At 55.1% G+C, this 15,934-nt stretch overlaps 1 protein-coding gene across 4 annotated transcripts; it reads right to left on the reverse strand.

Annotated features, from left to right (window-relative positions):
- Positions 1-6,453: 6,453 nt before the first annotated feature.
- Positions 6,454-15,639, reverse strand: TNNT2 (troponin T2, cardiac type). Of its 4 annotated transcripts, none has more exons than XM_009478562.1 (17): positions 15,602-15,639; positions 14,617-14,627; positions 14,469-14,486; positions 12,973-13,029; positions 12,357-12,389; positions 12,110-12,112; positions 11,816-11,851; positions 11,514-11,535; positions 10,472-10,532; positions 10,218-10,334; positions 9,764-9,841; positions 9,500-9,610; positions 8,986-9,095; positions 8,434-8,524; positions 7,890-7,930; positions 7,184-7,189; positions 6,454-6,502 (listed from the first exon to the last, which is right to left on the reverse strand). In XM_009478562.1, exons 1-17 carry the CDS (start codon positions 15,637-15,639, stop codon positions 6,454-6,456), a joined length of 882 nt encoding a protein of 293 aa, XP_009476837.1. The 4 variants fall into 4 exon arrangements, with proteins under 4 accessions (XP_009476837.1, XP_075578373.1, XP_009476838.1 ...); XM_075722258.1 differs by lacking the exon at positions 12,110-12,112 and adding an exon at positions 13,788-13,817; XM_009478563.1 differs by lacking the exon at positions 11,816-11,851.
- Positions 15,640-15,934: the final 295 nt, after the last annotated feature.

Genomic DNA, 15,934 nt, shown 5'->3' on the forward strand with positions numbered 1-15,934 from the left:
ATTGCCTTCCACTGCTGCTCCTCCCTCCTCTGTGTCTTTTGTTTAAGGCTCTGCCTCAGAGGCAAGCTGGGTGAAAAACCCATATTCTTTGTGCAGGTGCTGAGCTGCTCAGCAGCATCAGGCTTCATCAGCATGAACCCCAGCAGCTGCAGCACGCGGGCTGGTAGTAAAGAGCAGGCAGGGATTAGGCAGGCGTGGTGGCGTCTCGGGGTAGGGGTCAGGCACCCCCAGGCACTCCTGGGTCTGGCGGTGCACTTAAATAATCCGCAGCAGACCAGCTTCTTGCATATTTATTTCACACAGGAAGACATACAAAGAGAGCTGCTGGGTAATGACGATTTTCCCAGGCACGGGTCATGCCAGGTCTGAAGGCAAAGCCTGCGAGTTCACACTTCAGCAGGCATTTCCATCTCTTTCACTTTCCAACAGGCCCACATTGGAGCTTATCTGGAACAGGGCACATACCGTGTGCTGGGTTCATGTGGTGAGAATGCAGGGTGCAGGACCCTGCTCTTGGCCAACGTGACAGCGCTTTGTGAACAAAATCACATCTCTTTAAACGTGCTCGTGACTAGGTCTTTCGCCATCAACAGACTTAGGCCCTGAGTGCTGCCATCTGAGACGATAAAGCTAAAACTCAGCATTGAATCCACATCCCCTCCAGACCACCCCATCCGCTTCTCCGATGGGGCTTGTCCGGTGCACTCAGGCTCCTCTGGTCCAGCTCCCCACTGCCACCACAGGCCCTGAGCCCTCCAGTTCCTCTGCCAGAGCACAGACTGAGGCAACCATAAATGAATGATACCCTAAAATGCACCCCCCCGTGTCCTGGGACAGCCCATCCACCAAGACTGCCTCGGGGACACCATGGGCACAGTTCCCTTGCACCCATCGCTGCTGTTTCACCTTCCTCTGGAGGTGTGTTGCAGGATCCAGCACAGCAAGCTCTGAGTGTGCGTGTGTATACAAGTACCCATGACTCTGCATGTGTGTGTGTGTGCATGTGCACACATGTCTGGGACTCTGCATGTACCTGTGTGTGCATTTGTATGCAAGGGAGCACACAGCCCCCTTCCTCTGTGGGGAGCAGGACGTTGCCAGCAGTGCAGTAGCAGAGACAGGAATATTCTGAAGATACCTGGCCTCAAAGCTGCAAACGTGGGGCTCTGAGACCTGCCTCCTAGGCATTTACTCAGAGATGATACCATGGGAGACACTGCTAAAGGCTTCAGCTTTTGTCTCACAGCTTGCTGTTTGCTGCAGAGCTTTGGGCACCAGCTGAGCACGGGTGAGTTTGGTCTCCATGTGCCCTTTGGGAGAGGAGATGGGTCAGGATCTGTGCAGCTGAGGCTGACGGCAGGGTGCAAAAGAGGCATCAACTCCCTCCAGTGCTCCAGACCTCCCTGAGATCTGTGCCATCCCCTGAGCTGGGCACTGCCCATGACTGCCAGAACCACCTCTGCAGGGATTGCTGCTCCTGCAAACCGTCGCAGTAGCTTTGGTGCTCAGCACCACTCCAGGTCAGGGTACACGGTGCAGCACTGCCTTTACCAGGCATCTACCTTATGGATCCAATGCTGGGCAAAGGGCTGATCCCAGCTCCTGTTAGGTCTCAGCACGTCAGTGCTCCTGCCAGTGGTTGCTGCCCTGTACCAAAGAAGAGCACAATTTACACCTAGGACTTCAGCTGAAACCTGGGCATGAGAGCACATGCAGAAGCAATGATTCAGACATCACCAGGAAGCTTATTTTCCTTCCACTAAGTGCCAATAAAGTGCTGCTTCCAGACAACAGCTAAAGCCTCTTCCTTTCCATCCCAGAGCATTGTGGCCTGCTTTGTCAGCAGGGCTTGTCTCATGGACATGGATCATTGCGTAGATGCTAAACTGTGCTTGCAGCACATTAAAGACTTTATTGATGATTTAACAGTTGTGGAATCAGCATAAACCATGGGTGACTTTGACCAATTAAGGGTGATTAATTGATACCTATGAATTAGCTACTATAAGTAGTGATTTACAGGGCTAAGATAATAAATGAAACAAAGTTTTATACGGCATGTAAAAATAATCATAAAAAACTTGCAAACGTCAGATGCTTGCATGAACAAATGGACCTGCCCTGCAGGGGAGTGTGCTGAGGGCCATCTCACAGCAACATATGGATTGGGACTTTGGAGATGAGAGCTCCATGTCTGGAAGGTGTTTCAAAATGCAACATTTACATCCTTCTTCTCTCTCTTAAAATACAGCCTGTTCTTAGACCTGACCTGCAAAAATCGGAGGTTGTACTGCTTCATTTTCTGCAGTTTTTTGTTGGCATTTGGCCTTGGCTTGAACTCAAGGCTGGGCACCCTGGTACTTCTGGGGACAGTGGCACCATGGATCAGTGCAACATGGCCACCCCATACCCCAGAGCCTAAGTTTCATGGATGGTGAAAGCAGTGAATCCCACACCATGCTCTGAAGGATGGGCAATGCCCACTCCCCACAGCAATGGTATCCAACACCATCTGCACCATGTTCTACAAAGCTGGGCCACCCTTGAACACCCGGCACATCACTGGAAAAATATACCCCATGCTGGGCCATGCCTGGGCAGCCGGGGCTCCGTGTGCCAGCCAGGATCCACTGTTGGCACAGCAGTTGGGGTCTGTGCATCCTGCTGGTGCTGGCATCCCCTCCCCAGCCCCAGAGGAACCAAATCCCCCGTCCTGCACTGGGGAGCATGGGCACTGGCTCACCCAGGGAGCAAAGCAGGAGGTGCAGGGCAGCCCCCACCCACTGTGCCTGTCCGGCGCCTTGGGCATGCTCTGTCCCCCTGACACACCCCCAACACCGCTTTGGTGGCCCTGCTTGTCTCTCCTCCACACACTGCTCTTGCTCGCACGCCATAGCCCATGGGGCCACCTCAAACTTAGTGTTGTACCTGATGCAGGGAAGCAACGCTCCAACACCTCCAAGGTGGGGGTGAGGGCATCCTTCACCATGTGCCTCAACTGATGGAGCCAATGAAGGGGTCCATGTCCCCATCTGGTGAGACACACTGGGCCCTGGAAGCATTTCAGCTTCAAGAGCTGCTGCTCCATTGTCCCACAGGTCCTCGTGGACCACTGCAGTTACATCATGGACCATAATGCTGATAGCCTGGGCACACGTGTGACCCTGGCTCCTTGGGATGTGCACAGTCCAGGTGGCCCCAGGACAGCAATCACAGAATCTCCTGTGCTGTCCCGAGCATGCCTGTCTAACGTGACCTGATCAGACATAAGCAGGCTGTTTCTACCTGCAGCAACACCAGGCTCTACAATGGCAACACCAGGCTCTACAATATGTGTATTTCAGCCTGGCTTTGACTCTGGGAGCCATCCTGGGGTTTGAGTGTGCCTTACAGCTCTGGTTTAGCACAATCACAGCCCAAAACATCAGCTCAACATTTTACCAGCACCTTCTGGGTAACAAATGCATCCTCTTTTGCATCCATTCCACTACATGGGGACACTGGTGCCTTGGGGAGCACCTTGGCATAGGTTTGCATCGACCGACCATGAGGTGCACATGCTTGTGAAACTGGGCAGAGGTCTGCTGGGGTCTGGGCTCATGCAGTAGTGTTGGGACACTCGCGCTGAAAGCCAGAGGAGGAGGCTTTGTACCCCGGGCTGGCAGCAGCATCTGGAGCTTTGAACTCTGGCCAGGACATTGGCACCACTTTGAGGCGGGCAGAGGCCTTCTGTGCTGCACCATGTTGTAGGACATGAACCCTGCATTGCACCCACCAGCATGCACACCTCACTGCAGCACCTGCCAACATCTCCGTAGAGCCTGACATCCTGCACTGCACAGATTGCGTGGGACACAACCTGATCCCTGTCCGGTGCTTTGGCTGGGACACGAGAACTGCACTTGAGCGGACACTGGTTTCACATGCTGCGCTCCAGAGTGGTGCTGCACAAGGGACTGCTCCTCAGAGGACCACAGCATGGAGGAAGTTTGCATGCTATGGCAGAAGATGCTGTTCCTCTGCAACATGAGAGGATGCTACACCTCATAGCTCCTGGGAAAAGAGAAGGGATGTCCTGCTAGGCAAGGGCAGAGCTCTCTACCCCTCATGCCATGCTCCAGAGGAAGCTGGTGCTTTGATCTGGCATCCAGAGGTCCTGCTGCCCATGGGGACATTGAGACCGCACAGCAGTGCTGCAGGACACTAGTACACTGCAAATCTCCACAACAACATGGCACTGCGAGGCTGTCAGCACCCTGCACAACCCTCCAAAAGCTGCTGCCAGGGGTCCATCACTCTGCAGTGTACAGCAGCGTGGCTGGTCCCTGGCCCACTGTGCTAACCTAAGACTCATTCACTTGCAAAATACATGCTATGCATGGCAGGATGGGGACAGCACACCTGCACGCCAGAGCTGCTCACCAGCATACAGCGCCCTGCACTGCGCTCCAGCAAACCTTGGCACAACATACTGTGCCATGGCAATCGTCACGCAGCCCATGCAACACCTGGGAGGATGCCAGCACCCTGCAAGACCCTGAAGAGGACCCCAGAGCACTCTGCTGTGTCCCAGAAGATTTCTGCATTGTGCACCACACTCTGCCATGCCCGAGCATGGCAGCAGCCCGTTCACAGTGGAAAGCCACAGACAAAGGTGGGAGAGGGAGCAGGGGAGGGTCAGTGGCAGAGCTGGGTGCTGACTCAGTTGTTCTGGCACAGCTGTGCCACCGAGCACCCGGCACAGGGAGGGAGGTGCCGGGCAGGGAGGGAGCACGCAGGTTTTGGCCCCGGCGCGCATGGAGCCAGGCTGGCGGGGGGCCAGCACGTTGCCGAGACAAGCAGCGCTGTGGGAAACAGGGAGTGCCTCCATACCCCCACCCTGGGCGCTGCCAGCCCCAGGGGACAGGCAGAACGGCTGCAGCGCCTCTGCACTGCACCGGGCACCGGCACTGGCAGGGCCCTGCCCTTGCCTGCCAGGAAGGTTTTGAGGATGGATCTTCAGAGCCTGGGAGAAGAGAATTTTTTTTTTCCAAGCCAGGTGTACCTTTCTGCCCCAAGCCATGCCCCCAGGGCCATGCATCAGTCAGGGTGGAAATGTCACTTGTTGGACCTTCACTCAGCCACCCTCCTGGGATTTCATGTGTCAGCACTGCCACCCTCCCCTGCTCTCCCCTTTTGTCCCACTAAGGGATCAGGATTATCCTTCCACACCTTGTTTTTGAGGAGACAGGTGATAGGGGGCTGGTTGCCCTCCATTTGCTGCCTCACTGAAGCTGAGGCTTCCCAGAGCCTTGCTCCCCAAAATCTGATGGCACATGTTGAAGTAGGCAAAATAAATTGTCATCCAACAGGAAGCACAAGGGAGAAAGCTACAGGATGCCCCCACATCACTGGGTCTGGGATAGGGGGGACAGGCAGCCTCAGCAAGAGGGAAGACAAAACGTCTTGCCAAGGGACAAGAAGCCTTTGAAGATCCACCACCTTATGCATCCATCCCTTCCCCACTGCTCTGGGAAATGCCTCACGGATGCTGTTTAACAACAGCACGGGACAGCTTGCCCCAGGAAATGGTCATGCAAACCTAGTGTCTTCTGCTGGCTGATAGTCCGGATCCATGCACCAGGAACACTCAGGATTGCATGTGGGAGCATGCTACAGAGATGTCTACAGCTAGATGAAAGAGATCTGCACCCCTTAAAGGACAGATAAATGGTCTCTCCACACTGACTCATCTCAAGTCTTCATTCCATGCTGTCAGAAACACACAGAGGAGGAAAACACAGTTGGTTTGAGCCCTTTAGGAAGAGGTGGAAATAGGAATGAAAATGGCCTGGAGAAAGGGTTTGTGACTCATCCATGGACTAAGGGGCTTGGGAGCAGTGCCCCTATCCATGCTGTCCCACAGGGCCAACCCTGACACAGAGAGGAGCGAGGGGGGCTCTGGTACAGCAAAAGCAGGAACTAAAGTGGCCATAACTAGGATTGCCCCAAACTGCAGCAAGAAAAACAGGTCAGACCACTGAAGTCTGTTGCAAAAACTCCCAAGGACTGCACGTGTGAGATGCTGTGAGGCAAGGGGACATGCCAGTCAGGATGCACTGGATGGTTGCTGCAACCTGTTGCACTGCGCTTGCTCAGTTGAGCTCTGCAGGGACTGTCCTGTGCCTGTTTCCTCTGGGCTCAGAGCTTCAGGATGGAGACGACACCCTCACCCCCTCACCATTCTCTTTATTTACAGACACAACATCAACTGGGGGTGCGGAGATGAGAAACAGCACCTCATGAAGCGTCTGCCCACCCAGACAGCGCTGTGCCTACAGCAAGGTCTTTGCTCTGTGCAGTGGGAGGGCGGGTGGGCATGTGGTGCAGGCTCCATGAGGTGAGGAAGCCAGATGGTCGACCAAAAGGCAGTACATCTCTCTGTGGCTGAGCCTCCTTTGCCTTCTGAGTCATCTATTTCCACCGACCGCCCACCATGGTCTTCCCACGGGCAGCCTTTGACCTGGAAGGGAATCAGAAAAGCACGTGCAAAAAGGTGTTAGTGGCCATGAAAGGAAGGAGAAGGTGGGTGCCATCGGAGGACAATCAGAGGCCCTGCAAAGAGGAGCGAGCCATCTCTGGTTGATGCTCACTGCCCTGTGAGGAAGAAGGTCTTCGGTGGCCCCAGGTAAAAGCTTGGGACCTGAGTCAGTCTGTGTGTTTTGGGACTCTATGAGAACAAGCTCATGCATTTTGCCAGGTGTTTCTAAGGAGCTCCAATTCCCTTCCCATGTTCCTCCCTCCCAGGGATCCTTCAGAGAAGAATCATCAAATTGGATCTCCAGCCATGGAGGGATAAAGACAGCTGCAGGAACCTTTTCCCAGGAACCAGAAGCTGTGAAGCTGTTAGCCAGGACCCACCACGTCGCTCTCCTTAACCAGCATCAGGGGAACAGGCACTGCTCTGGCCATGGGTCTGCAGAGAGGAGGAGGTGGAGGAGGAAGAGGAGGAGGAGGCAGCTGGTGTGGACAATGAAGGGCATTTCTGGCATGTCATCCTGAGAGTCACCAGCCGAGCTTTGGCTGCCAATCCTTGGCGTTGTCTCCTCCATCAGCCCTACTGCTAGCCTGATGTCAGCCCCAGTGTCCATGCAGCACACGTGCGGTGGAAGACACACGGCACTCAGGAAACACCTGTACTCACCCTTTGCTGCAGTAACAGGCCATGTTGGGGCAGAAGAGAAGAGAAATTTGGTGTAAGCGGGTGGGGGATGCTGCTGACTGTCATACGGGGCGGGCTGAGCAACTCTCATGTGAGACAGCAGGGCAGGACAGGGGTGCGAGAGCAGCATGGTGCTCCCAAGGGTGGGGTTTAAACCCCCACCTCCACCCTCCTACGAAAGGTCCCCCAGTCCTGTGCAGGGGACATGGGCACAGGGACAGGCTCCCCTGTCCTTGTGGGGCTGCACAGCTCCCACAGCCTGTGGGATTTCCCCTCCTACACAAGCTGGGATCTCCAGCACCTTCTCTGAAATGCTGGGCAGAGCCACTGCAGGGATGGGGGTGGCTGGAGGCTGGCAGGACCCCACAGGACACAAGGTTCCACATGCAGAGGTGGGGTGTCCCAGCTGGGGTCTCTGGGGCAGGGAGAAGCTGGTGGAAGTGGGAGGCAATGGGGGTCTGTCACTGGGAGGTGAGCAGCATGGATGAGGTCCTGGGGTCAGACTGTCAGGGCCGTGAACACTGGGCACCAGTGGGACCAGGGGCAGGAGTGGGAAGGACAGGAGGTGGCTCTGCGAGGGTGCAAGAGAGCTGAGACACACAGGGAGGGAACTGGGGCCAGGGGGAGCAAGGAGCTGGAAGGGCAGGAGGCATCGAGGAAGGATGGCTCAGCCTGCCCAGGGACTTACACTTTCTGGTGGTCACTAACGCGGTTTCGGAGGACATTGATCTGCAAGAGAAATGCAGGCAGATGATGAGGGCTGGCAGGATGCCCCATGCCCAGTCAGGGACGAGGGCTGGGGCGAAGGTGCATCACTGCTCTCTCTTCCCCAGCGGCTCTTGCATGGGCTTTAGCACGGGGCTGTGATGTGCAGCACAGCACATGTCCCCAGGAGCTGGAAGGTCACAGGGACACCATGCAGACCCTTTCAGCAGCTGCCACATCCTCCAGCATTTCATAGCTCAGCCGTGCCAGGGTGGCCAACAACTGCTGGGAGGGTTGGTTTGATCCTGGCTCATCTCCAAAAGGGAGGCAGATGTGGCTTTGCTTTCAGTGGTGCAGAGCCTCTTGGGTGTTTGCCACCCCATGCGCAAGGGGGACACAGTCCTTTTCTGGTGCAGCCAGCTTTCCTGCGACAGCACTGTCAGTCACCTTGTCTCCCAAATGGGGAGCAGAAGGAGCAGCCAGGCACATGGAGGGTGAGCAAGCTCATGGAGGACCTCATGGCTCACCTCATATTTCTGCCGCTTGAACTTTTCCTGCAGGTCAAATTTCTCAGCCTCCAGATCACGGATGGTTTGCCATAGCTCCTTGGCCTTGTCCCTGTGGGAAGAGCCGGCTGGTGTCACTGCGGAAAAGGGATGTGGCTCACAGGGAGCTCACTGCAGGGGACAGGGCAGTGAAGCCACCATCTCACCTGCTCCCCCAGGATGGGTCTCTGCAGGCTCCATGCCCAGCCGAGGATGCATTGGTCAGTCCCACACAGGGACCAAATGCATGGGTGGGAGTTTGGGACACACGGGGACATGGATGTCCCACGCATGTGAGCATGGCTCCCTCCGATGGCCGGCATTGTCAGCAGCAGCCTGGCAGTGGTGGCCCGGCAGAGCCACGGAGCCCATGTTCCCGGTGGGGTGTCACAGCCCAGCTCCCAGCTGTGCTATCACCCTCTTGTCTGGGCTGCAAGCCCCAGGCAGCCTGCCCTGGCCCAGGATCCTGCCCCAGAAGGTGGGACCCAAAGCAAAGCCCCTGGCCTGGACATCCCTCCTGCAGCCTGTGCTCACCTCAGCTTGTCTTCGTTGAGGTGGTCGATGTTCAGGGGCTTCCGCCGTTCGCTGAGGATCTTCTTCTTCTTTTCCCGCTCTGTTTGTTTCTTCCCACCCTTTTTCTCTGACTGAGGAAAACTTCAGTCCATTGGAGGGAAGGAAATCTGCCCAGCTTTTGCTCTACCCCTATCCCCAGCTCTGCCCGCAACACCCTCTGTTTTTGGGACTCCAGAAGAACATCAGGTCCTCAAGGAAATTTTGGCAATAGTGGACAAGACACCCCCCCACCTCCATCACTGTCCCTGAGGCAAGGGTGAACCCCCCCGGCCAGAATGTGCAAAGCAGAGCTCTCAGCTCACTTTGGCCCTCTGACCACTGCTGTGACCCAGCTGTGGTGGCCTGTCTTCTTCCACTTGTATAAACCAGTCTACCAGCACTGGGACTGTGCACGGTGCCATGGGGCCAGCCCACTGTCAAGCTCCTCCCAGGACCACCAGCAGCTTCATTGCAACCACCTGGGGTAGGATCACACCTTCTGCATGTAACCTCCAAAATGTAACATGTTGGAGAAAGCTTTCTTCTTCCGTGCTTCCTCCTCAGCCTTCTTCCGTGCCTCCTCTTCCTCTTTGCGAGCTCTTTCTTCCTGCCAGGGTCAAAAGTGGGTCAGGAGCAGATGGATGGAGACCTCAAGGACTGGCTTGCGTGCAACACACAGCTTGTGCTCCCATGTGCTCCATGGCCAGGCTGGTGCTACCTAAGACCAGCATAAGCACCCCAGCCCCGGAGGGAGACTCACGGCCATGCGGGCTTGCCGCTCCTTCTCCCGCTCGCTGCGAATCCGTTGCTGCTCTGCCCTTTCCGCTCGCCGCTGTTCCTGCAGGAGGAAAGGACTTTGGCTTGGACACCCCAAGGAATCTGCACCCTCCCTGTCCCTAGAGACACATCCCTGACCTCAAAAGCCCTGAGAGCCCCAAGGGCAGATCTTCTGCTCCCATGTCTCCCAGGAGAACACGTGGACCAGAGCCCACAGGGGAAGGTGCATCTCTGTTAGGCGCCACAGCATCGCAGCAGCCAGACTAAGGGCTTCCCAGCCAGTGGGGTACAAAATCTGGCTCAAATCTCAGTCTCTGTCTTGCAGGGACACTGGATGTCTCAGGTCTTACGGTCGGGACTGTGGCGAAAGGATCATGGCTGTTTCCCACAGGGGAGAGGGTGGCAATAGCAGTAGAGGGGGAGGGCTGCAGACATACAATCCTGTCCTTGAGGGAGATAAGCTCCTCTTCCTCCTTCTTCCTGCTCTCAAAGTGGGCTTCGATGAGGGCCTGCAGCTCATTCAGGTCCTTCTCCATGCGCTTGCGGTGGATGTCCTGCACCAGATAGAAACAGCAGCGATGGCTACACTCACACAAGTGAAGCCCAGGAGCTGCAGAGCTGCTGGGCACGGCGTGGAGGAGCAATGCAAGGGGAGCACCTCGCAGGGGTTGGCTTTGAGTGCACTACTCACATCAAAATCCAGTCTCTCGCCATCTGGGATTTTGGGAGGCACCAGGTTTGGCATGAAGACCCTGCAGTCGAAGGCGAGCAGGAGGATAGTGAGTGTGCAAGCAGATACTGACAGGCACGGTGCCTTTCATCCATGCACTGATCTACCCAGCCCTCCTCTCTGAATCTTGCAGTCCCCAGGGATGCAGAGTGAGAACATTTTGAGGACAGGGAAGTGTAATGCTGCTTGCTGGAGGTTGCCAGCTGGACAGCCGCAGAGGAAGACCTCTGGCATTCCTGGGAAGCACTCCAAGGTACCCGCATGGCTGGAATAACTCTGCAAGCTGCAGCAACTTGGCCGTGACCCTTTGCCAGGCACCCTGGGGCTGGCAGCCACCCCACTGCTCACCCAAAAGAGCACATAGGAACTGTGTGCTCCAGTGTGATCTGGCACAGGGAGATGGAAACCATCTTCTCATCCTCTGTGGGCTTGAGGGAGGGCAAGAGATGCTCAGATGCTCATAAAGACACAAAGGGATGAAGATATTGCGGCTGAGGACAGATCTGCCTCCCAGACCGCAGCATCCCAGGGGTCCATGAGGACCCGCAGGTTCCTGGCAATGGTTCACAGCCCTGGTCCTTCAGGCAAGTGCTCCTATCCCGGGGATGCTGGCACTCATGCAAATGCCTGCCTCATGCCAGCCATGGCCAGGAACATACTGCAGAAGCGAGATCCTGGCTGTGCCATAGACCATGTACCCCAGGCTGGGGTGCACACAGATGTTTCCAGCTGCAGGGCCACAGGGCAACTGGGCCTCCTCCAAGGAGCACACAAAATGCTTCAAGACCTCATTCTCAGGATCCTCTTCATATTCTATGTTTATCTGCCTGTTTCTGTCCCTCTTTCTCTCCATGTCCCAGTCCCCACCCTGCTCTCATGCTTTTGAGGCCTCACTGTCCCATGCCCTTTATGGATCATGGTGCTAAGCCCATCACACAGAGCCTCTGTCCTGGCATAGCTCCTAGTTCAGACCTTGCACCACAGAAAATGCACCAACACTTACTTGGGCTTTGGCTTCAATTCACCTGTGGGTCCCCAGGAGCAGGAGAGAAAGAAAACACTAGTGTCACAGAGGCATTTGCTTTCACACCTTGACCCAAAACCCACAACACTGAGCCAAGCTACCCCTCTCTGCCAGCAGCACAGGCTTCTTTGCATCCTCCAGCAAAGCAGCATGCAGTGTACCACAAAACCTGAGACATACATTGATGCTCCTGGCTGAGCAGAAAGGTGTTTGGTACCTCCTTATACAGGCAAAGGGACAGTCCCTCCCGCCCCAGAGAGGAACGAGGATGGATACTTCACCTTCCCCAGGCTCCTGCTCTCGGTCCCCCTCTCCACCTGTGGAAAACATGATGCTTTGGCCAGCCCTGCTGTGCACCGTGCCCGCCAACAGAGCAGTGTGGTTCAGCCAGGCTGCTCCCCTCTTCCCCATGCTTATTTTCCCTGCAAAATCCAGCTCCATCCCTCCAGGATGAACAGGGAGAGAGTGGGTCCCTCCTGGACATCCCTCACCCACAGACAGACCAGACGAGCCCCAGGTCCTCTCCAGGAGGAATGCAGACAGCTTTGCTCAGGCTGGGAAAGCAGTAGTACTACCTTCTCCTTCTGTATTTTGGGTGAATTTCTTACCTAGTCAGCACAAAGCCATCCCTCCTGCAGGCCTCCCGGTGCCCCAACCCTGGCAGAGGACAAGGCCAGGGCAGCTCTGCCCCATTTACTGCAGATTCTCTCTCTTCAGCAGCAAATCAATTCAACACTGAAAACCCCAGTGGGGCCAGTGTCTTGGGGGACTGGGAGCAGGACTGAAAAAGCCAAAACCACCCCTCCTCCATTCCTGCTTTACCTTCTCCTGGTGCTTTCCTTTCATCTTCTTGTTCTGTTTCAAAAGCAATGGGGAGAATATGAGCATCTGTGCGTGAGGGCAGCCACATCCCCCCAGCACAGAGAGGTCCCTGCACCCTAACTTGGGGAGTGTGGCTGGGATCTGAGCCTGCCGTGCCAGCCGTGCCAGCACGGGGACACACATCAGGCAACCCAGTCTGCTCCAAAGAGGTCTCATGAAGTCCAGTGCTCTTTGGATGGTGAGACACATCAGGGCATCACCCCAGCTCTGGAAACCCCCCCTCTAAGGCTATGGGGACCTCTTGGTGGAACAGTCTTAACTCATTTTTGGCGTTATTTCAGAGTGCTGGACATAAACTGTTTGCTCAGCAACCAGCAGAAAACACCATTATCCTCATGCTTGCAGGGCCAAGGCACTTGGTAAATCAGGAAAGGGCGGCTCACTTTTGACACCTCCTTGCTGGAAACCACAGATACGGGGGAGAGCTGCCCCTCTGTGCTACTGGCCCAGTGTCACAGGCCACGCTGGGACACCCCAGACCCTGCTCGGCACCCCACCAAAGAAGAGCATGGCTCCAGCCAAGCCATGGGAGATCGCTGGCAAAGCCACCACGCACCTTCTGCCTTGGTTTCTTCGGTCTCCTCCTCTGCTTCCTCTACCTGTTCTTCCTGACCTGTGGAATAACAAGCAGCGTGAGTCTGACAGCTGCCGCTCCCGCTGGCTCCCTGCGGACTCCAGTATCAGGACAACTGCAGCACGGAGCCAGCCGAGAGAGACCCTGGGGAGATGTAGCTGCAGGAGAAAGAAGCAGCGGCTCAGAAAGCAAAGGGCTTCACTCTAACCTTTAGCCAAGGGCTGCTCTCTGTGCTTGGGCAGGGCAAAAAAATCCCCAAATTAAAGGGTTTATAGCAACCTCCTGGTTTGTCCCTCATTCCCTCTCATGCTATCATGCTCTTATACCCCAGGATGGGGGGAGTGATTTCTATTGCTCTCTTCTAGCCAGCGAAGAACAAGACTGGCTGGCTTTAGAGAATGTGCTTTCAGCACCTTCACAATCTTATTTATGACACTGTTGGAGCATTTTTCCACTGGAGGGAGCAGTATCCCCACAAGAGTCCTTCATTCTAGCAATGCTGAGGCCCACAGGTCCTGGGAAGACTTGTGGTCCCACAGCAAGAGAGAAGGAAAGAAAATGAAGATAGCAAACCACGAGTGCATTTGGTTGATAGACGTAAAAGAGAAGACACAGACACAGGAGCAGATACACACAGCACAGCAGGGCAGGAAGCGGGGAGTGCAAGAAGCAAGAGAGAGAAGTGGAAGAATGAAAGAAAACCATTTCCCAACCAGGGAGAGGCAAAAGACACACCGACCCACAACATATTCACAGCAGCAGTGGAGAGATGAAATAAAGAAAGGTGCAATAACTACCGTCTTCTTCCTCTATCCATTCTTCCTCTTCTGAGCCAGGGAGGAGGGAAAGGAATAAGTGCAGAGGTTAGTCAGACGCCATAAAGCCATGGAGTGTAGCTATGGCGTGCATGAGACGAGGACTCTAGCACCGCAGTGGTTTCCCCCTTGTGCCTCTCTTTGCTTTAAATGTTCAGAATGTTTTGCTGTGCAGCAGCCCAGGCTGCCTGGCAGTGCCCTGAAGCAGCAAAAGGTTCATCAGAACCCAGCTCCCAAACCCAGCCCCAAATGCCCAGCCCAGCTGTGTCCCAGAGCGGCTGCGTGCACCATGGCGTTTGCTTCTTCGTCAGACTGCGGCAGCTGGAGGTTTGTGCTTGAGCACCATTAATATACATTCAGCTGAGGCTCCAGCTCCCATTGAGTTATTTGGCTCACACCTCTGCCAGTGCCTGAGTCCAGCATTTCCACCCATTTTGAGTCAGGGGATCACTCTGACAAAGGAGATCCTGAGAAAGTTCAGACTGCTTTTGATCCTACTGATGTTTCAGGTAGAGAGGTCTAGAACATGGTTTCATCTGCCTTTCCTGGTGATGATTTGCCCATTGCAGTCAAGGAGCTTACCACCACTACCCGCCCAAGCAAAACACTGAACCAACTGCACAGCACTCTCTTGGTCCTTGCAACCACCGGTGAAACACCTACCTTCTTCCACATACTCCTCTTCACAGAGCACACGTGCGCACGGGCGAGAGGGAAGGGAAAGAAGACACAGGTTATTGAAGTTGCTCTGATCATTTCTTAGCTTCAGCCTTAGGACAGCTTCACCTGCAGATGCTCCACATCCTCTTACCTTCCTGCTCCCTGCAAAGCACAACACAAATTTGCAGAGTTACAGCGATCTACTGCAACAGGGCACGTGTGTCCATCAGTGAGGCCAAAGGGGAATACGAAATTTCCTCAAGGCTGGCTCCCCTTTTTCATAGAATGGGCAATGACTGCTGGGCAGGCTGCTGCGTGGCATGCTGTAAGGTAGCAGTGGGGACGCAACAAGACCCATATCACTCTGCAGGCTGCGGATAGCAGGAGCTGAAGTGCTCAGCTGACACTTTGACAGTGGTCAGAGCACAACTCCATTTTGCAGCTTGAGAAGATTGAGTGACCATGGCCTGTAATCCTAGAAATGGGCATCTCACATACCACCTTTGCCCCAAAGTCCTTTCCTGACCTTCGGGGAGAGGCACAGCCTGTCCTTGGGACCCTGGGCACAGGGGTCAGACTGATTGCCAAGACATGCAAGTCTGTCATGGCATTTAAACATGAAAATGATTCAGATCTACTTTTTCTGCTGGTGGATGAGAAGCAGGAGCTGGCTTTGGCCAGATCCCCGTAACCATGTATCACAGGTATTGAGCCCCTTCTCTCCAGGGTGTGCCTCATGGCCCAGCAGCACTCACCAGCAAAAGTTGCCCTCAAATTTGGGCCTTGGGGAGTGATGCTATGGGTCTGGCAGTAGGACCCCAGCAGCAACAGACTGATGACATCAGCTTTTCCCAGCTCTATCTGACTGACTTAGACTGCAGCATTTTTAATGCAGGGACTGGCCCTTGCCATGTATGTGCTGATGCAGCTTCTAACGCAGAATTCCCCACTGCTGGGGGTCTCAGCACTATCACAGCAGCAGTGCAGATGGGCACGGGGTGGGGGGATTTCGTGCTGGGTGCTGGGGTAATGACGAGAGCCAGTGCCCCCCAGACGGCACCTCTAAGCAATACTGCAACCCTGTGGGAAAGTGGGAATAAGAAGAAAGAAAGGGTGTTTAAAAACACACCACTTACTGCTCATATTCTTCGATGACCTCTTCAGAGTCCGACATGCCTGGTTATCTAGCAGAATTCAAGGCAGGTTAGAAAAAGCAAGAGTTAGGAGCTGAGATAAGGACAAGCACAGCCTGTCCTCCAGCGCCGGAGACACAGGCACAGAGATGCTGTGTCTCTCCAAAGTGCTTGGAGCTTCCAGCTGTCCCCAGCTGGGCTGTGACAGCGTTATCTCGGCAGAGATAAGGCTCCGCCCTTCCCTCCTGTCCCAGGATCACAGCTCGCCCCAAATAGGAGACAGGAGATTAGACACAGCCTCATGCAACACTGATAGCTGCTGTCAGGAGCCATGTC

This window comes from Pelecanus crispus, chromosome 17 (genome assembly GCF_030463565.1).
Source record: "Pelecanus crispus isolate bPelCri1 chromosome 17, bPelCri1.pri, whole genome shotgun sequence".
Lineage (NCBI taxonomy): Eukaryota > Metazoa > Chordata > Aves > Pelecaniformes > Pelecanidae > Pelecanus > Pelecanus crispus.